Source organism: Neophocaena asiaeorientalis, unplaced genomic scaffold (genome assembly GCF_003031525.2).
Source record: "Neophocaena asiaeorientalis asiaeorientalis breed wild unplaced genomic scaffold, Neophocaena_asiaeorientalis_V1.1 scaffold409, whole genome shotgun sequence".
In the NCBI taxonomy this organism is placed as follows: Eukaryota; Metazoa; Chordata; class Mammalia; order Artiodactyla; family Phocoenidae; genus Neophocaena; species Neophocaena asiaeorientalis.
The window spans coordinates 1,478,206-1,499,507 of NW_020175208.1; the positions used below are offsets into that span (position 1 = coordinate 1,478,206).

Sequence of the window (21,302 nt, forward strand, 5' to 3'; positions counted from 1 at the left end):
GATGGAGTCGGTGTGCTGTGAGCAGGAGAAAAGGAATGGATGCGGCGGTGGTCATACAGGCAGCAGATGTCCACTCTGTGTTGTGCTTACGTCCACAGAAAAATGACCGAGAGATGCTCACCAAAATGTCAAGGAAAGGGTTCTCTCCAAGTTATAGTACTTGGGGCAGAGTCAGTTGCCTCTTTTTGTAAAATCAGCCCCATGCTTCATCCTAGTGACTAGACTAGGGACCACCACTGGAGTCTCATCCTGACCCACTAATAGTATCTAAGCCTTGCTGGAGGACCAGTTCTGGAATCCCTGGAGACACTGAGTCCCCTAAGGCCCACCTCAACTCGCTTCCCAGCCTCTGCTGGGGCCTGAATTGGGAGCCTGACCTGGACTCCAGGCCTTTTGCCCTCCTGGCGAGGAGGGTGGCAGGGCTGGCGTTTGCTCACTTCACTCTGAGTAGGGTTCTCCACCCTGGAGAATCACTTGGGACCAGGATGCTCCCACCCCCAGGACTCCTAGCTTCTTTACACCTGGAGATTCCCACCCCACCATGCCTGCCCAAGCCAAGCCCGGTAAGTACGGACCACACACTCTTCAGACTCTTGTCCCAAAGCCAGCCCCTCCTGGGATCAGTTTCCAAACCCTGATCTCAGCTCCACCATGCCACTCACTTGTTTCCCAAAGCGGCAGCAGTTGTCCCCCTAACGCTACACAAGAGACCAGGGACAGGCAGTACCGGAGAATGGCATTTTATTTCTAATTGGATCCATCAGTTGCATCTGACAGTTTTTTTGAACCCTCTGCGCCGGTTCTTAGCCGACCTTTGGAGGCTCTTCTTCCTGGCATTACGGTAGATGCCCAGTTCCTCTTGGTACTTAGCTCTCAGGAAAGCTGCCCTTTGTTCATAGGGCTCCTTGTCGTAGGCTGTCATTGCTGACCACATCTTCCCCGAGGCCTTTGCCACCTGCACTACTGACCAGTTTGGATTCTCCCACTTGAGCTGGGCGTAGTGGTCTTGGCAGAAGAGTAGGAAGGACGATGGAGGTCGTCTGGGTGCTTGGGGGTCCCGCTTTCTCTTCTTCTTCTTCCTGCCGGGGTAATTCATCATCTCTTCCTGGTATCGGGCTTTGTCGAGCTTAGCCAGGGCTTCATATTTGGCCTTTTCGTGCTTTGAGATAGACCTCCATTTTTCCGAACACTTTCTAGAGAACTCTTTAAAGCCAAGGTGGGTGTTTGGCTTCTGCTCCATGAACTTGTTTCTGCAATCCATCAAAAAGTGGATGTAAGAAGAGACGTTTGCCTTGGGCCTTAGCTGGACTTCTCTTCCCATGTTCATAGGGTCATTTTATTTTCTGGATCCAGTAACTCAGACGGCAGAGACTTTTGTCTGCCACACTCCAGGAGCAATTAGAAGGTGCTCTGCTGGTGGTGAATGTTTCTCTCTGTAAGAGCTGCAGGCAGGGGTCCGCCTTTTCAGTGGTGGTGGCATTGTTGGGTCAGAGGGGATTGTGACATCACTCACAAGCTGGCCACTCCAGGCCAGTGCTGGTGGCATTTGCATACACGTGCTCTTACTGGTTGGCTACTTGGCGGTCACATTTTGCTTCTCGTGAAAGATAATGGTTCATGCAGAGAAGGCTCTGGAGCGGTACCCGCCCCCCCGGAATGTTTCTCCTTGGTTTCCTGGAGGCAGTGGGCTTTGCTCAGTTGGGGAGCTTTCCATCCCTCGGCTGTAGTAACAAGCCACAGGGTCTGCCTTCCCCGCCGTACGATTGTCAAGATGCCGCCTCATCCCTTCCAAAGACAGGTTGGAAATAATGAACACGAGGAGGTGGATGGCTCCAGAGCTGTCATGATAAAATGTGAAGTCTTTCTGTTTGCCTTGAACAGTGGTAGCTCATCCTGTACAAAGAGTTTAGTAGTAACTCTAAAAATAATCAGGTATGGCAGCTGTGACTCGGTTCCTGTCAGGACAAAGTCGTCTAATTTAAAACCCAAGCACTTGGCCTATACGTCTGAACTCTTCATTTCTCTGAGGAAATTGGGGGTGGGGTGGAGGTTAGGGAAGACGGGAGGAGAACCTTAAGATTTTACAAATTACGCCTGATTCCATGAAAATGAGGCAGAATCCTTGGCCTATCAGGAGGCCCCCCTGCCTTTATCCCAGGGGTCCCCGTTTCTTGGGGCTAGAGCACAGAGCTCTAGCAGCTACAGTCAAACTAGTCGGCCTCTGGCTTTTTGAGAAAAAAGTTGCAAATATTCCGTCAGTCTTCCAGCTGGAGGGAAAAGAAAAGTGTCATTTATTGACCTTTGGGCATTGCGAAGTACTTGCTTACCTGGTCATGGAGTTGATACCACTCAGTGGTTGATGACAGAGCCAGGTTTACAGGACTGGAACACTGAGTCTCATCAACATAAAATTAACCTGCTTAAGGTAAAACAGCCACTAACAGGTTGGATCTGGATTTGAACCGATTTGCCTGACTGGAGCCTCTGTTCATCCCACCTGCACAGAACAGCTGCCTGGGGGGCCTAGGGTCCGGGTACATGACCTCAGCAGCTGAGCCGAGTCTGACGCTGAAACTTGCCTGAGGCTAGACCACATTTTGAATTTTGGCCAAGGCCATTCCCAAGGCTCCACAACCGATTTCACCTTCCATCTTACATAAAAGAAAGATGGATATTGACTAGAGTCTGCAATCCTGAATTCTAGTCCCAGCTCGCCACGAGGCGGCTGGGCTTACCCAAGCCAGTCCCTTCCTTCCTGTAAGCCTATGATGTTTCATCTATGAAATCAGTGATGTGGAATCCGTGTTCCACGGGCCAGGAAAGACCCTCCCAGTGACATGCTGTAGTTCTGTGGCCGGACTGGGGAGCCCGTGAGATACCAGATGCCAGCTCAGGGAGTCCGGGCCAGCGGTGGGGGCAGAGAGGTCTGGCCAGTGGGAACAGTTTAATCTGGGGACACTTCTCAGCCTAGGGAGCTTTTTGCCGCTCGGGTTCTTTGTCCCACGGCGGCCAGAGGTTGGCTCGTCTGTCTGTTGGACTTGAGCTGGGCTGCCAAGATGAATGAGACACAGCTCCTTCCTGAGCTAGAAGGCCGGGTTGTGAGGAAGAACTTGCGTAACATCCAGACATGATAATCAGCTTCAGCTCAGACTCACAAAACACCCAGCAGCTTCTCTGTGCCTCTGTTCACAACCTTCTGCCCCCCGCCCCCCGGATGATAAGGTCCAGGAACATTAACTCCATGACAGCCACCCGGAGCCTAGCAGATCTAGGAAGAGAAGACAGTTAAGGTGAAACCTATGACAGTCCTTTGGTGTTGGGGCCACATTCCCGACTTGGCGGGGTGAAGCAGTGCGCCCCTTTGTCTAGTGGAGCTGCGGGAGAAGTAAATACACCAGACTTTCTAAATCGATGCTGTGTGCGCTGGCATCTGAGGTTTGCTCCTTTCCATCCTTCCCCAGCACGCTCCCTGTCCTGGGAATCTGACCCATATGGACCACATCAGTGGCTCCTATGCCCTCCGGCTTCCACTTCAGTTTGACCAATGGGGAACCCAACAGGACATCAGGGAGGGACGGAGGGAGGTGAGGTCAAGGCAGTTACTCTCTGGCTCCCTCCCCGTGGGATTGCCTGGAACTGGCTCCCCAGCCCCAGACTGAAAGCCCCATCTCCTCTTAAGGCATCCTCTCGAAATGACTCTCCTTCCAGGTTCCCTCTCCTTGTCCCCCCTGCTGAGGGTGGTAAGAGCTCCACCTTTACTAGCCTCTGAGGATTCAGCTCTCCCTTGTGGCTTTCCAACACCTTGCCCATCCCTTTGTAAATAGCCTCTTTGTTAAACACTCCTCAAATTATTCTAATTTGAGTGGCCATCTGTTTCCTGCTGGGACCCTGACCAGTGTGCTGTGTTTCTAACCTTCCAGCGTGAACAGCGGAGGTGGATAAATAAAGCAAGTGTGGGCATCCATCCAAAGTAGCAGGGTATCGAGCTTCTGGAGGCCTCAGTGCTGGCCAGTCACACAGCCCAGAGGGGCCTGCAGGGGCCGGTGTGCCTGCCGGGCGGTGGCAGGACAAGGCCACGTGGCTTAGGAAGAAGTGTCTAATGTCCTTTGTACCATGAGCTGACCTGCAGGCAGGGGTGCTGCTCTGGAGGTCCGGGTAGTAAATAGTGCAGGCTTTGTGGGCCGTGCATTTTCTGTTGCAAGTTCTCGGCTCCGCCATCGTAGCTCAAAAGACAACACATAAACGAACGAGTGGCTGTGCACTCGGGTTGGGTTGGGGCTCGTAAGCCTGCCCACCCCAGTCTAGAGATGTGAGTTCAGTATTTGCAAACTTCTGGATTGTAGTCTACAATAAGAAATGTATTTTACACCGTGACCCATTTATGCACATGCATATCTCATAATAATTTATACAATGCCTGATGTGTGCCTCTGTTCTAAGCACTTCACCCATATCAGCTCATCTAATCTCCGTGACAACCCTGTGTGTGGGGTGCGAGTCGGGGCATGCTACTTTTATCCCCATTGTAAAGATAAGGTCTCTGAGCACATAAAGTTTTCAGAAACAGAAGTTTTACGAAACTGTACCTACTATGTGTGTGACGTACTCTTTTCTTCTCCATTCTATTCTGTTATAGTCTCCTCTACTTTATTTTTTTCTTTAAAATGCACCCCACGGTCTGAGCTTATGACCTGCAAATGGGTCACAATCCATGGGTGGATTTGGAAAACACTGTTTAGGCAGGTTGGGATGGACCCCACACACACACCTCGGAGGTGGTGAGAGCCTCTTTCTCAGCAGCGATAACACCAACTGGACAAGCGACATCATTATAGTGGAGGAAGGGGGCAGATACCACTGTAACCAAGGGATCAAAGCAAAGACTATCAGTAATAGGCCCTGCTGATACCACACACCCCCTTCGATGATGCGATAATAAGAGCATCTCACCCAGTGGTATTCTTCCCCCAAATCCATAACCCTGGTCTAATCGTGAGAAAATATTAGACCAACCCAAATTAAAGGTCAGTCTACAAAATACTTGACCAGTACAAAAGTCTCAAGGTCTTGAGAAAACAAGGAAAGCCTGAGAAGCCGACAGACTGGAGGCGACTCTGTAGACATGATGCCCCCATGCAAGAGAAATGCTGGACTGGATCCTGGAGCAAAAAGGGGCCCTAGTGGGAAACCTGAGGAGATGCGATAAAGTCTTCCATTGAGCCAATATTAATGTACCAGTGTGGTTTCTTAGTTTTGCTACATGGATCATGGTTATGTAAGATGCTAATATTAAGGGAAGCTAGGGGAGGGGTATACAGGAAATTTCTATACTGTCTTTGCAATTCCATGCTCATTTCAAAATAAGTTTTTTTTACTCTCCCCAGCTGATGGGAATGTGCACCCAGGGTTGAGGCACCCCACTCTTAATCCTTCTCCAGAAATCCTAGGGCAAATTTTACCCTCGATTGTAGCAACATAGGCTCCTGGCATATCATCTGTCACAGTGTTTCTCAAGTTTGGGTGCAAGCATCAAATTTGGGGAAATTTTTTAAATCCCAGGCCATAACAGCAACAACATGAGGAGAAGAAGTACATGGCAGGGGCACGTGATAAATGCCGTGATGCTCTCTCTCCATCCCCCTGCTGCCCTTTCTCCTTTAGGGTGGGAATCAGTGCTGCACTTGCCCTCAGAGCAGCGCATCTGTGGCAGGTAGAATAATGGCTCCATGAAGATGTCCACATCCTAGGCCCCGAAGCCCATGAATATGTTACCTTACACGGCAAAAGGAACTTCGCAGATATGATTATGTTAAAGATTTGGGGATGGGAAGATTATCCTGGACTGTCCGAGTGGGGCTGATGTAATCACATGGGTCCCTATCAGAGAAAGGCAGGAGTTTCAGAGTTAGAGACAGAGATGTGATGACAGATGCAGAGGGTCAGAGTCAGAGAGAGATTTGAAGATGCTACACGGTTGGCTTTGAAGATACAGAAAGAGACCACAGGCCGAGAAAGGAAGGTAACCACTAGAAGCCGGGAAAGGCAAGCCAACGGATTCACCCCTAGAGCATCCAGAGAGAGTGCAGCCCCACAGACACCTTGACCTTGGCGCAGCGACACCCATTTTGGACTTCTGGCCTCCAGAACTGTCAGATAATTAATCTGTGTTGTTTTAAGCCACTACATTTGCAGTCATTTGTGAAAGCAGCAATAAGAAGTGAACACAGTATCCAGCTGGTGGTCTGTAACTGTTCCCATGCAGTTCTTAACCCCCGCTTGTGTTAACAACGATGAGAAATGTATGCCGCTGCTTAACGGATTACTTGAGGGGGTAGGGAGCGTGACCTAGTCAATTTTACACACCTCACTCTCTCGCTGACTTAGGTCACTGATGCGCTCACTGGCTTACCAGTTAATTCACTCTTTTATACTTTCAGTTCATTCACTCACTCACTCACCGCACACGTGTGCTCGCACGCACACACACATTTCAACCAGTAGCTGAGTTGCTGGAGCATCGCGGCTGCTGCTTTAATGGCCATCGATAAGCAGTGTTGGAGGGATGGATACGTCTCAGGATTGGTGGTGGTAGGAGGCATCTGAAGTTTCCTGGAAGCCAGACCGGTGGGGAAGACATGGTCATAAACGGGACTAGGCTCTTTGGCATGGACCTCATGCCAAGAAATGTTACTCAATCAGATGTGACCATGATAGTTTAATACAAATGATGATAATGCTTTAGGTAGATCACCTCCAGAAGCCTAGAGAGAGAGAGATTAATTTGTCCAGGGCAGATGAGAAACGCTGGATTGGATCCTGGAACAAACACTGGGGAACGTTAGCAGAAAAACTGGGGAAATGTGAATAAAGTCTTCCATTGAGCTAATGGTACAGTACCAATGTTGATTTCTTAGTTTTGATACATGGACCGTGGTCATGTAAGATGCTAATATTAGGGGAAGCTGGGGGAGGGGTACACAGGAAATTTCTGTACTGTCTTTGCAGCTGTTCTCATTTCACAGCAGTGAGTGGCGGAGCCGGGCCTCAAACTCAGGTTGGTTTGACTCCAAAGTCTATGTGTTTAGCCTCTCCTGAGCGTCTAGGAACTTCCTTGGGGCCAGGGAGAAGGGGAAGCTGGCAAGGAACAAAGCCAAATACTGCAGGAGGAGAGCAGGTGGAAAGAGAGAAGGTGTCTAAATCTCAACACTTACTGGGTTCTGGGGAGACTTTTCCCATCTGGGTTGATCCTGATTCCAGATGCATCTGGTGAAGTTATCCCCAGGTCATAGGATGCCCCGAGTTCAGCATGTAGACTGACCTGGATGGCCCACTGAACCCCTCGGCAGGTACACACAGAGCCTGGGTCCACTCTCATGGGCAGAGGCTAGCCAAAGCCAAGTACAGGGTCAGCACCTAGCCCAGTGGGCTAGTGAACAGGTGGACAGGAAATGGGACAGATGATCGGGTGTAAGAATGGGGTCAGCATGCGGGAGACCAGGCATACGTGTTTACCTTTGGCAGGTTTACCTTCGGCAGAGGGGGAGAGGATGAGAGCTAGAGCAAGACCACCTCTGAGGAGATAACCCCCACAGCCAGCTGTGGGTACCCCTCACAGGCCTTGACAAAGCCCCTCCCTGACACCACAGACTGGGAAGAGCGGCCCCTGATCTTTCTGTCCAAACCCCTGCCTCTTTCAACCACAGTGGACATCTTTTATCTGCCTGGCACCCCTCCCTTCTTTCGAGCCCATTCCTTCTTTGGGAGGACTGTCCCCAAAACCAGTCATGGAGCTCTAGTAGGGGCCCATGCCCTCGGCCCCAGGTGTGGACACAACCCCAGCTAGACTAATCAGAGGCTCCCCGCGAGCTTTTCCTAATTGAACCCAAGGGAAGAGATCTTCGTTTTCTCTCTGGAGGTGAAGCTGGGAGAGTGAATCAGGGAGCCTCTAGCAGCACCTCTAGCAGCACCGTCTGCAGTAGCGAGGATGAAGCCAGAGACAGAGCACAGCACAGACAGACCCCGAGACGGGGGCCTGCGGCATCTGAGTCCCTGGGTCTATCATCCCTGGGGCCAGCTACATTGTGACTATGGCAGCAGGTAATTTCTTCTCTGCTCCACGCCGATTTAATCAGGATTTCCACCACTTGAAACCACGAATATAAGACGTTAACTTAGGGGTGAGTGATATGAGACAGGAACTCTCCCCTCCCCCATTTCCAAGTCTCCCTTCCCGTCTCTCTCCTCTCCCCTCTGCTTGTGTTGGCTCCACCACGCTAACGGCTGGGTCTCTGGTGTGTTGTTCAGGTAGCGTACAGACAGCACTGGCACGTGGTGGGCCCTCCATAACAGCGAATGCTTCTTGAGCACTTGCTATGTGCCAAGCCCTGTACTCAGAGCTTGTAAACCCACTATCTCGCGTAAACCTCCTAGAGCTCTATGAGGTGTGTGCTGTTGTTATCCATATTAAATACATGGGGAGACCGAGGTGCAAAGCAGGCCAGTTACCTGCCCAAAGTTGGACAGCTGGGAAGTGTAGAGACGAGACTTGAACCTAGGCAGGTGCCTTCCAGGGCCCATGTGCTTAATCTCCGCCCCAAACTGCTTTGGATTCAGTAAACGTTAGATCCTTTGCCCACGAGTTTCCCTTGCTGCGCGGAGCTCTGACGTGACCAAGAATGATGGCTGCTGTGTCTTAAAGCCTCAGCAGGAGTTTCTGAGCATCCCTGCAGCACCTTGAATCATCATAGTCACACTGTGAGATGCACACTGGGGCAAGAGAGGCTCAGAGAGGGAAAGCAGCCTCCCCAGGTCACAGAGCCCATGGGTGTGGAGGCAGGATGGGAATCCGGCTCCATCTGACTGTACGATAGCTTCCTCACTGACCTTAGCAACCCCGATCCCTCAGACGGTTTAACTCATCCATTCTCCAGCCGCCTGGGAGGTTCACTTCCTCAGCCAGGGCTTCAGAGCTGCTGAACCGTCAGGCGGGGGCCGGCTAGCTGCCTCCTGGAGGGGGAGGGGGAACGTTGAGGATGCTCAAACTCAGAATGGCAGTGGAGTGGCAGGCAAAGGCTGGCGTGGGAGGCTCCTCGATAAGCCATCTGCAAACATTTCCTCTGGATAAGAAGTATTATCCAGATTTAATCCCCAGAGGCCTCTGCAAGGCATACATTGCCACCCTCCCTGGAATGGGGGCAGGTCCCTTCTCCGATTCCTGTTACAGTGACAGGTGGAAACTGGGCAAGGCTGAGTAAGCACGAGCCAGTGGAGGCCAGGCTGGGGCTGCCTGAGGGCGGGAAGGAAGGTGGCTGCCAAGTGTACTGGCTGTGCTGGATGCCGCAGAGTGCCCTGCCCTTTCACCCCTGCACTGTGCTCTCACCAGAGTGGATGCAGGCATCCTTATTTCCCCAGGGAAATGAGGCCACACTATTCTGGGGTCTCTGGAGGCTAGGGTTCAAGGCACTGATAAGATCCCATCTCCTCTCTTCTCAGACCTAAGCAAGGGAGTAAAATAGCTCACATCTGTGAGATACCTAACGTGTCAGGCACAGTCCTGGATGCGTTATATGCAAGAGCACAGAATCCCATTGCACAGATGAAGAAACCGAGGCTCAGAGCATTCGTAGTACATGCCCACATTTCCCAACTAGATAGCAGTCAAGCCCAGATTCAAATACAGGCCTGTCTGATTTTAGAGACCTGGCCTTTAACCCTGACCTTCTTAAACCTATTGCCTCTGTAGGAGAACAAGACAGGTGATGAACCAGACAGGTGGTGTCTCCACCTAGACAGAGACCTGAGCCAGTAAGGGAAGAGGGTCCAAGTGGTGTGTGAGCACACCTTGGTCACGGGACTCCTAAGGCCGGCACCCTGTTCCTGGGTGAAGCCTGGTGGGGGTAGGCTTGGACATCTTCAGGCATGGGGACCATCAGGTCTGCAGGCTGGATCTCAGGTCTAATCTATGGCAACAGACACTCGGGCTGGGGGCAGGGAACGGCCAGCTGAGGGCCCAGCAGCTGGTCAGGACCCAGACTGCTCTTAGATTCTGTCCCAGTCAGACTGGAGCGGGACCTGGAGGAGGACGAGTGATGGGGTGGGGGGCAGGAGCAGAGGTGGGAGACATGATGCGGGGACACCCTTTCCCCAAATCTCCTGTGGGAGAGCTAGGCCTGTGAGGCCTTCTGTCAGTCACTGTGCGCGCACGGTCCCGTTAGCTGATTGGCCCAGCTTGGGTCACGTGGCCACCCCACTCCATTCAGCTGTGGCCTAGTGTCACGAGGCTGCCCCTTCCCAGAGCTGTGTGTCGAGGGAGGGAGACTGATCTTCAGAGGCTTCTAGCACTCAGAAAAGAGTAGAACTGCCTGATAGTTAGACCTGGAGACAGAAGAAGAGAGAGTTGGGCATGCCCTGAAAGGCTGTGGGGAAACCACCACAAGCCCCCTGCCCAGAGCTTGGCCCCCAGCGCCAGTGCCCATCTCCAGACCCAACCCCTTTCACTTTAGCATCATGGGCACGGTCTCTCCACAGAGGCAGGACACCCCTCACCCAGCAGCCCTGCCCGGTGAGTAGCTGAGCTGGGAGTGGAAGGAACCAACGCCCCAAGCCACTCCCCAGACCTTCCCACTGTGTTTCCCCCAACTCACAGCCCCAGGACATCGTGATAACACTCTCATCCCGACAGCAAACACAGCCAGGAGCTCTGTCCCCCAGCCCTCCCGGGCTCAGACACACGCCCTCCAGGGAGCAGTGCGTCTGGAGGACAAGCGCGTACCTGATGTAGTTTGTGTGGGTTCCCTGGAGCTCACAATTAGCCGAGCAGGGAAGAACGATGATAATTTGTTGAGTTTATTGAGTTGCTTCTTGGGACAGAGGGAACATTTGCCCACGTTGATTATCAGACTCCACCGTTGCTGCACTGAGGCCACGTCACCATGAGAAGAGTTTCCCCAGAAGGTGCCAGCAGCTGCCCAGAACACGGGGAACAGAGTGAGGGCTGAGGGCCCAAGGGGCTGGGGCCGCACGTCTTCACGGGAGACCAGGATGGAACCCCGTGTGGCCTCCGAGCCCCTCCCCGCTGTCCCCAGGCTTCCCTGCTCACCTGCCTTTTCCTCTGCTCTCCCCACGTATGCCCTCTGCTTCCTCCCGCAGGACCTCATGCATCCGTTCATTTATTTCAGCGTTCCTTCTTCCCGTGAGCAGTATTTCTTGAACCTTTCCCGTGTGTCAGACACTCACAAGGTACTGAGGGAAGAACCAAACAAGAAAGGAACAGCTCCGGTCTTCAGGGAGCTCGCGGTTTGGTGGGGAAGCACATCCCTGCGCGATGTGTGATGAGACAAGCACTGGGATGGACCAAGTGTAAGGACTCTTTGCAAGAGAAAAGGAGGTACCAGGGAGAAGCCCACCTGGCTTCCGGGAGCCAGTGGCTGTGAGACGACACAGGATGGATGAAAAGGAAGTCGCTAGAAGAAGGGTGGGGTGGGTCAAAGTGGACAGGGAGAGTTTGGCTGGGAGGTGAGTTCTTGATCTTCAGAAACATTCAGAACACACCTTGACTGACCATGTGTCCATAATGCTGGAGCTGGGATTTGTGCAGAGCCAGGCAGCCGACCTGGAAAGCCTCTGAAATGCTCAAATATGATGTTAAGACTGGCTGTTTCCCACTCTTCTGATCTCAAAGGGGATAGCATTAGAAAAGATGCCCCACTGTTGAAAGCAAGACACTGTCGTTTGCATGTTCACTCATTCATTCATTCATTCATTCACAAAGCATGGGTCATAAAAGTGCTTTAACCATCTCCCCCCACGCAGCTCCCTGGAGTCGCTGGCACTCCCAGGCTTGATGGATCCTCCTGCCCGAGGCCCTGTGGCCCTCAGCGCTGGCTGCCTGCGGGCTGCCTCCTTCCCCCACCCCCAATGCCTGTGCACTCCGTGCTCCCACCAGCTGAGCCTTGCACTTTCTGAGAATCAGATGGGTTCATTGCCAACTCTCTCAATACCAGTCATACTTGTTATTATAATTATGTGACTTATTAAACATCACATAAACTGATGAAATATGAGTGTGAAAGGAAGTATAGTTGCATGTCTGGAAACTCAATTGAATGCTTTGACATGGTTCCATGAAGGAGATGCTCTGAAAAGAATTGCTTCCTAAATATTAGGTGTGAGTGAGTGAGAGAATGGCATGCCACTGAGCTGTTTCCCTCTGGGCGGGGGCCAGGTGTGTCTTGCCCACTGCTGCATCCCCAGTGCCTAGCACAATGCTTGGCACATCGCAGGTGCTCCATAATCATGTTGGCCGGAGGAGCTGTGGCAGAATTGGAAATGGTGAGCGATGCATTATTGGTGGAGTTTACGCAAGATAGACAATGCAGAGAAGAAACCCACGGTCAAAGGAAAGACCTTGCTCCTGAGTTACATGGACTGGCCAGAAAAAAAAACCATGCCCCTCCAAGTGTTTTCACATTATAATGAAGTGTTTAAGCTATGTGTGTATCCTTTTATCATTCCCCACTTAGAAATTATTTTTTACCAACCGACTGCATCATGGGAAAGGCTTCTACGTTTGGCGTCTGTAAAGGGGAAGGTAAAGATTTTCAGCTTTGCTGGTTATAGTTACTGTCACAACTACTCAGCTCCGCCTTTGTAACCTGAAAGCAGACGATATGTAAATGAACGAGCACGGTGGTGACCCAGTGAAACTTTACTGACAAAAGAGACAGCTCACCGTGGTTTGCCAAGCCCGGTTCTATGGAACTGATTTGTTTCTGTGTGCCAGGCACTGTGCTGTTGCTGGACACACAGAGACAAAGAAAATTCTGTCCCCGCGTGTATGGAGCTCGCCTTCGAGTCAGGGAGGTGGTCATCAGGTCAAAAGATGATTAAAGCCTACTGTGCTCAGTACAGCCGTGGGGCATGTCCAAGGTGCAGAGTGGACACATGGAGGGCACTGCTCCTCCCACAGGGGCAGGGAGAGGGAGAGGTGGAGGAAAGGAGGCATTTTGTTAGGTTCATGGAATCTGATATTTTCCCAGGTAGCCAGGTCGGGCGGCAGGAAAAGGCATTCCAGGCAGAGGGAATAGCATATGCAAAGGCGTGGAGACATGAAAGTGCCTGGAGCTCAAAGTGGGTGTCACTGGACAGGGAAGACATGAAAAAGCTTAGACTTTATCCTGGAGCCAGTGGTCCTTTGCTGCTGGGTTTCCAGCAAGGCAGTGACTTGAGCACATGCCCGCACAGAGTATGGAAGATGGATGGAGGCCGAGGGCAGATCAGAAGGCTGTCTCTGTGGCGCGGGTGAGGAACGTTGCGGTCGTGCAGTAAAGACCATGTGGCCACAGTTGGCCACGGGAGCGAAGGAATGGAAGGAGTTAAGGATGATGCCTTGGTGTGGTGGCTGGGAGGAGAGCGCACATCATGGGGAGAGAGGACGCTGACGAGCAGGAATGACGGGGGAGGGGAAGCTTTTTTTTTTACATCTTTATTGGAGTATAATTGCTTTACAATGATGTGTTAGTTTCTGCTTTATAACAAAGTGAATCAGTTATACATATACATATGTTCCCATATCTCTTCCCTCTTGTGTCTCCCTCCCTCCCACCCTCCCTATCCCACCCCTCTAGGTGGTCACAAAGCACCGAGCTGATCTCCCTGTGCTATGCGGCTGCTTCCCACTAGCTAGCTACCTTACGTCTGTTAGTGTATATATGTCCATGCCTCTCCCTCGCTTTGTCATAGCTTACCCTTCCCCCTCCCCATATCCTCAAGCCCATTCTCTAGTAGGTCTGTGTCTTTATTCCTATCTTACCCCTAGGTTCTTCATGACTTTTTTTTTCTTAAATTCCATATATATGTGTTAGCATACGGTATTTGTTTTTCTCTTTCTGACTTACTTCACTCTGTATGACAGTTTCTAGGTCCATCCACCTCACTACAAATAACCCATTTTCGTTTCTTTTTATGGCTGAGTAATATTCCGTTGTATATATGTGCCATTTTACCTTACTTTATTTTATTTTCTTTTATCCTCTACCTTCCTTCCTTCCTTCCTTCCTTCCTTCCTTCCTTCCTTCCTTCCTTCCTATAAGTGACCTGGAAGATAAAATAGTGGAAATAACTACTGCAGAGCAGAATAAAGAAAAAAAAATGAAAAGAACTGAGGACAGTCTCAGAGACCTCTGGGACAACATTAAACGTACCAACATTCGAATGATAGGGGTTCCAGAAGAAGAAGAGGGGAAGCTTTGGTTTGTTCAGAGCATAGAAAACAACCCCCAGAACATACAGTTAGGTAGCCACGAGTTGAATCTTTGTAGGGTAGCTCAGACCTCTCAGAACTGCCTCAGTACCTGGGGTGGGCAGGCACTGCTGGGAACCAGAACCTCGGGAAGCCAAAGGGCCTCTTTCCAAAGATAAGTCTAGAGGCCGGGGTGCTCCAGCAGCCCACAGCCAAAAGGGACTTGCACTCACCCCAGACGTTCACCCAGTTCCTGGAAAATATGTAACATCACAGGTTTGTCTTGGGAAAAGTGTTTTCCTCGATAGAGCAAGAGTCCTAGGCGTTTGGCTAAAGAAAAACAGATACGGAAATCATTTGTGATGAGACTGGGTGTCAGGGCTGAGTCAATAAAGGCTCACTTCAAGGGTGAAAGGAAGCTTGGGAGGGGGAACAGGAGTCAGCCTCCAACAAGGGCCTCGGTGTCCTTTGGTGCCACCACCAAGACATTTCCAGAAGGCTTCCCCTAGTTGCATCATGGTGTTCTCTCCATTCCCCAGCGGAGAGAGCAGACAGCAGGTGGAAAGGGCAGAGGGCTTGGGAGTGGGGTGGCAAGCACCTCCTGTATGTCACTTTCTCCCCGGCCAGGTGGGTCGGGGGTGGAGTGGTGGTTTATGCTTGGCCCTGGAAGATTCTTCAAGCCTGAATCAGATCCAGGCTGTGCACATAACTTGGTTAAGAGATAAAGCCCACAGAAGGTGTTCTGGGAGGACAGAAGCCAGAGGCTATCGACCAAGAAGCTGCACAGAGAAGGAGACGGTGAAGCCGAACCTTGTAGATGACAGGCTTTGCAGAAACTGTTGTATCTAGGGAACCACAGTGGGCGTGGTAGCCACCGGCAGGCAGAGTACCTTGTACAGAGTATGTGCTTGGTGAGTAAATGAATGGATGAAAGTTCCCCTGAGGATGTCCATTTTCAGGGATGCTGAGATTTAAACCAAGATCTCCTAATATTACTCCCTCTCGGTTTAAAATTAGGCAGCAATTCCTTGCAGATCACTATTGTCGTCTTGTGGGGCGTGTCTCTCAGCACCCCAACATCGTGACTGTACGAGAAGCTTCTTAAGAAGAAATGCTATCCACACAGTCTGCTCTGAGCTCTCCTATTACTGCAAGCAGAGCTTAGAGCTTTCTGCAGAGAAACTGAAAGCCACTTTTTCCAGAATCAACTACATGCATTAAAGAGAGTGATTTTTTTTTTTTATTCTCCCCAAGCCAGATTCCATTAAGGAAGCCCCATTTAACGGAAGTCAATTTACCAAAAAGAAAAAAGAATTGAGCATAATTGCTTAAATACATTTTATGTTGTACTGCCGCAGCAATTTCCTGGGTGAACTTGGAATTCCCCAGACCCCCCATAGTGAAGTTAATATGGACAGAAATATTTGAAGGGGAGAATCTCTCTTTGTGTTTCTCTTCTTTAATTATGATTCTAACACGGAGCAAAATTAAAGAGGATCCTGGGAGGAGGCGGAGGGAGGGAAAGTAAAGGAACAGGATGGAATTCAGCCTAAACTGTTCCACTGCCTTCCCCGAGTACAGAGGCTCTATCTAGCATGAGTGGGATGGTTTGGGTTTGAATCCCACTTCTGCCACTTAATAGCTGTGTGACCTTGTGCAAGTTTCTTAACCTCTCTGTGCAGCCAGGTGGTGCAAGGGGAAAAGGCATTATGAGCATGCAAAGGCAGAGAAGCACTAAAAAGCAGTGTGTGTTCCAGTTCACATAGGTCTTCTGTTTGATTAGAGAATGGGGTATGTGTGTGTCTGTCTGTCTGCAAGTCTATGTGACGTGCTCAGAGAGGGAAAGCAGGCAAAAGTCAGACCAGGAAGGCTTCACTGGGAAGGTGGCATTTGGCCAAGGGCTTTGAGAAAGTGAGAGGGTGAGCCAGGTGGCAGTCTGGGAGAAGACCTAGCCAGCAGGCAAAGAAACTGTCAAGTGTAAAGAGCCCGAGGCAGGAGCGGTCCTGGCCAGTTTTTTGGGTTTGTTTTTTTTTGCGGTATGCAGGCCTCTCACTGCTGTGGCCTCTCCCTTTGCGGAGCACAGACTCCGGATGCGCAGGCTCATGGGCCCAGCCGCTCTGCAGCATGTGGGATCTTCCCGGACCGGGGCACGAACCCGTGTCCCCTGCATCGGCAGGCGGACTCTCAACCACTGCGCCACCAGGGAAGCCCAGTCCTGGCCAGTTTTGAACAGCATGGAGACCCATGTGGCTGGAGCGTAAAGCGTAAGTAGAGGAGGAGACATGAGAGGTGAAGACACGCTGGCTTTTTTAAGGCTTGTAGACCCTGGTATGGTCTTTGACTCTAAGGATTAGAGCCACTGAAGATTTGTTTTTAATTAACTCTATTAAGGTATAATTTACATAAAATTACCCATTTTATTTTTTTAAATTTATTTATTAATTTTTCTGCATTGGGTCTTGGCTGCTGCGCACGGGCGAGCGGGGGCTACTCTTTGTTGTGGCGCGCAGTCTTATCATTGTGGTGGCTTCTGTTGTTGCAGAGCTCGGGCTCTAGGCAGTGCGGGCTTCAGTAGTTGTGGCACACGGGCTTAGTTGCTCCACGGCATGTGGGATCTTCCCGGACCAGGGCTCAAACCCACGTCCCCTGCATTGGCAGGCGGATTCTTAACCATTGCACCACCAGGGAAGTCCCTAAAATTACCCATTTTAAATGTACAGTTCTGGGGGCTTTGACAAATGTGTATATGCCATATCACCACCATCTCATTCAAGATATAGAACATTTTCGTCACCCCAGAAGGTTCCCCTGTACCCCTTCCCAGGCAATCCCCACCTGTACCTCTCACCCCCAGCTTTGGCAGCCACTGTGCTTTCTCTCACTGTAGATCGGTCTTTTCCAGAGTTTCATAAAAAGGGATTCGCACAGTATATACTCTTTTATCACTCAGCGTAATGCTTCTGAGAATCATTCATGTTGTTGTGTGCATCAGTAATTTGTTCTTTGTATTGGAGAGTTTTGCGTGAGGCATGATACCATCGCAATGGCAGTGTTTAATGTGATGATTCCAACGTTTAAGCCTCCCATTCTCTGACAGATGCCAAGAAAACTCTCAAATGTGCATTTATGTCCAAGGAGGCAGGAGTAGTGCAGAGTAAAGATGCACAGGGCCCTGAGTTTAAGCCTTGGGAATGAACAATTATCATCAGGATTCCTGGGAGCAGGTGAAGGTGTGGGAGAAATGGGAGGCAGGGGATGTCCCTTCGGGCTCCTCCAGCCTGTACCATTGGGGATTAATGCAGATCCCAGGGTTGGAGAATACCGACTTTCTGACTTGCGGTTACAACCTTGATCATTACTCTCTTCCTGCTCTTGGGACCCCAGCATCCTCCCCTCATTCCATCCTGCAGTGAACAGCCTTTGGTTCTGAATTATTCACGTAACTTCTCCCTATTTCTACCTCCCTTATGTAAATAGCCTCCAGGCTTTGTCATTGAGATAGAATTGAATTTGGCCTGGGGAAGAAAAAACCCACAATACTGTTTGTGGCTCCTTAGAAAACTTAAATGACTCTGCCTGTAATAAAGTATTTTAAATGGGGTCTGGTGAAATACAGTAATTGGTTTCTGTAATAGCTCCTACCATAGCAATATGGGTGATATTCCTGGAGGTTGGTGTATGTCAGCTTTTCATTATAGTAAAAACTCAGTTTTGCAGGGTGAGAAGCTCCTTGGTTAGTTCCTTTGTCTAATACGCATTTATGGAGACCCACCATGCTGGATCTCTTCCTTTCACCCCTCCAGATCATCTCCCCTCCCTTGTCTACCCTGTTCCATGCTTAGGAAGACTTACTTGTGAGACTGCATCCATATGCTCCCTTGCCCTCTGGCTTCCAATTGGGCTACATCGACAGAAGCATCAGCAGTACATTGGAGGAGGGGAGGGGAGGGAGGAGAGTGTGTCTTTCTCCCTCCTTGTGGGATTTTCACAAACTGGCTGTCATCTCCACTGACTGAAGATCTGGGTCCTGCATGGTGGCCCTTTCTATGCTACCCTCTCCTTCAGGGATAACCATGTCCTCTCCAGGCCTGTGAGTGGAAACCAGACCCCTGTTAACAGCCTCCGGATACTGCCCCATCCCTGGTGGTGACGAGGCCATTCATTCAACTGGAATTATTCTCATATGACCGAGCCATCTGTTTTCTTCTGGAATCCTGACACACCTACTTTGTATCGAGCATTGTGTTAGGTGCTTAGTACAGAGATGAAGAATAAAGATGATGGAGAATAACATAGCAGCTGCCATTTACCAAGAGCTTTCTATTTTGCAGAGACCGTGCTTAAGTCTTTTTTGTGTATTATCTCATTCAATCCCGGCAGCCCTTTGAGAGAGGGATTACTATCTTCATTTTACAGATGAAGTTACAGAGAATTTAAGTAATTTTCATAAGATAACACAGCCGATCCCTCTAGAGTCCCAGCTTCTCCCCTCCCCCACCCACCCACCAGTCTGCACCGCCCTCTTTGAGGCATTATCCCAGGGAGACACACACCTAGATAAATGAATTATAATTTTAATAACATGCTGTGGCATGACAGAGGAGGGGAAAGGAAAATTATGTTTATTGAGCTAATATGTGTCAGATACTGGGCTAGGTTCTTTGCCCGTAAGGCCTCTCACGTACTCCCACAGACTCTCCGGGCCAGTATTTTTCCTCCATTTTCAGAAAGATCAACTAACTGGTCCCAGGTCACACTGGTAGGAAGCGGTGAAGCCTGGATCTGAACCCAAGTCCGTGTGGCTTCAGAGCCAAGGAGAATAGGAAAGGCCTTCCTGGGGACATGGTATCTGAGGGCATCCCGAAGTGTCTCAAGTGATACGGCTGGAGCAGGAGAGAGGGTTACGCACGGGTACATTCCAGGCAGAAAAGGCAAAGGCATAGAAAAGGAGAAAGCTTGGAATGCTTCGATGTAAGCAGGGTGTCCAGGCGGGGTGGGAGCGATGGTGCCAAAGGGGATACATCAGGAGGTTTGGTCCCTGATTCAGACGCAGGTTGGAGGAGCAGAGAGACACTGGGCATCGGCCCGCTGGAGGCTGTGGGGTTGAGGAGAGAAGGGCGAGGGGCTCCTGGGGTGCAGGACAGCGAGCAGAGCGACGAGGGGCATCCGGGGCTTCGCCTGGGTGTGGCAGAGGGGCCAGCACTGAGCGGAGTCCCGTTCAAGCAGGGGACAGTGCGGAAAGTTTGGAAAGCCGGTCTTGCGTGGGCACCGGGGAGCCATGGAAGGTTCTTGATCTCTGAGCAACTCTAGGAGGAAAGACCTGATTGACCTGAAAGCTGGCTCAGGACACAGCTGGTCGAGAGGCTGGGGCAGTACCTGGCGACGGTCGGGGATATCCGGGTTTCCCAGCCACTGAGCCGGACTGGCTGAAAGCAGACAAGGCTAATCTAAGGGTGGAGAGGTGGCCCAGCAGTGGGGGCTGGCCTCCTGTGGAGGAGCAGAGACAGGGGCAGGAGCCAGAGAAGACCCAGCGCCTAGTTAGTGACCCCCAAACAGGCTCTCACACCTGGGAAGGGCCGTGCTGCCTGTAGTGGCTGCCTGAGCCCTTTCTCCTGACTCCTTCGCGTCCCTGAGGGGCTGGCTCGGGGTAGCTGAACCTCTTCCGGAGAGCTGGGCTGGTCCCCTGCTTGGGGCTGGACCTTTGTGGGGAATCTGGATCTCTGCTGGGGGTGGGTATGTGGACATCTGCTGGGGTGACGGGCCTCTGCTGGGAGGGTTGGACCTCTCTCCTGGGCAGCTAGACCTCTGCTGAAGGTGGAGAAATAGGCCTCTGTTCCAGGCCTGAAGGATCGCCCCCTCCTCTCAGCAACTCAGCAGTGGGAAGAGCCCCTGGGGGAACCAGCTCCAGCAGCCCAGGCTGCAGGCTACTGGTGGGCGGCCGGGCCAGCACGGCCTTCCCTTCTGCCAGGCCTGGGAGGAGGCCCCAGCACACATGGGCAGTGGGGAGATTCCCGGGTGCCCGGTCTCAGGCAGCTGTGGTCCCTGACCCCGTCTTCCTGTCCCCACAGGTTCACCGGAGCCAGCCTCCCGGCCCCCGTCATCAGCAGTAAAAACTGGCTACGGCTGCACTTCACGTCGGACGGCAACCACCGGCAGCGCGGCTTCAGCGCCCAGTACCAAGGTAGGCGGGGCCGGGCTGCCCTGCTTCCTTGGGGGGGCGGGGGGCGGCAGAGATGAGGCCTGGGGCCATCTTGTCCCCGGACTGGGTCCGGTGTGTCTTCAGGGTACAGTTGCCTCTGCTGTCCTGCTCTCATTTGCAGAGTCAGAGGTCTGCATATCTGCGTGTCTACATCTGCCGTTGCGGTCTGGTGTCCAAGGGAGGACACTTCTCAAATTGTGCAGAATGCTGTACCCTGAGCTGCCCGTCTTCAGGCCAGGCAAATCATACTAGTTTATGCCAAGGGCCTCCTGAGAGCCGGGCACTGTGCTAGGCGCTTGGTCAGCGTCATCTCACTTAATCTTCATCGTTACCCTGTGAAGTAAACACCGTCACCATCCCCATTTGATGGACGAGAGAGCTGAGGCCCAGAGAAATGAAGGCAGTTTCCCAAGACCATCTGAACTCCTGCCTTTTGAATCCAGAGCCCACCCACTTAACCGGCAGAGTTTAGCCTACCCAGGTATAAAGTGGGAGAGCTGCCCGCATTTCGGCTCTTGTTCATTTCACGTAGAACACAGACGTTTGACAAACGATAGGCAAAACAGCTCTAGGGAGCTCTCTAGCTTAGGTGCTCACATCTGTGAAGAGCTGTCTGGTGGCAAGGGATCAGACCGAGAATGGCAGGTGGAAACTGCAGGTAAGCAGATTTCTGCTCCAATCGTGAAGAATTTCCTAACCCCGAGAGCCGCCCATAAAAATGAGTGGGTTGACCGCGAGGCAGGGAGCTCTCCACGCCTAGAGGAGATCCCCAAATCCAATGGATGGGTGGGAGTAGATGACAGCATTCCTTTTCAACTTGAGTTTGTTCAAAGTACACAAAATTTATCCAGAGAGATAAACACC

The 21,302-nt window shown here is 51.4% G+C and overlaps 2 protein-coding genes across 2 annotated transcripts in view; one reads left to right on the forward strand and one right to left on the reverse strand.

Moving 5' to 3' along the window:
• The window catches only part of CSMD2 (CUB and Sushi multiple domains 2), a 641,557-nt gene that overhangs the window by 288,403 nt on the left and 331,852 nt on the right, over positions 1–21,302 (forward strand). Inside the window, exon 8 of the mRNA XM_024765304.1 lies at positions 20,308–20,420. Coding sequence (XP_024621072.1) covers positions 20,308–20,420 — 113 coding nt within the window. The remainder of the gene's footprint in view (positions 1–20,307; positions 20,421–21,302) is intronic.
• On the reverse strand, positions 738–1,327 carry HMGB4 (high mobility group box 4). The gene has a single exon (XM_024765265.1). The coding sequence runs from the start codon at positions 1,325–1,327 to the stop codon at positions 761–763; it is 567 nt and encodes a 188-aa protein (XP_024621033.1). The 3' UTR covers positions 738–760.

What these genes read in the sequence shown, in the direction of transcription:
- HMGB4 (XM_024765265.1), bottom strand. Translation starts at nt 1,327, where the DNA reads ATGAACATGGGAAGAGAAGTCCAGCTAAGGCCCAAGGCAAACGTCTCT.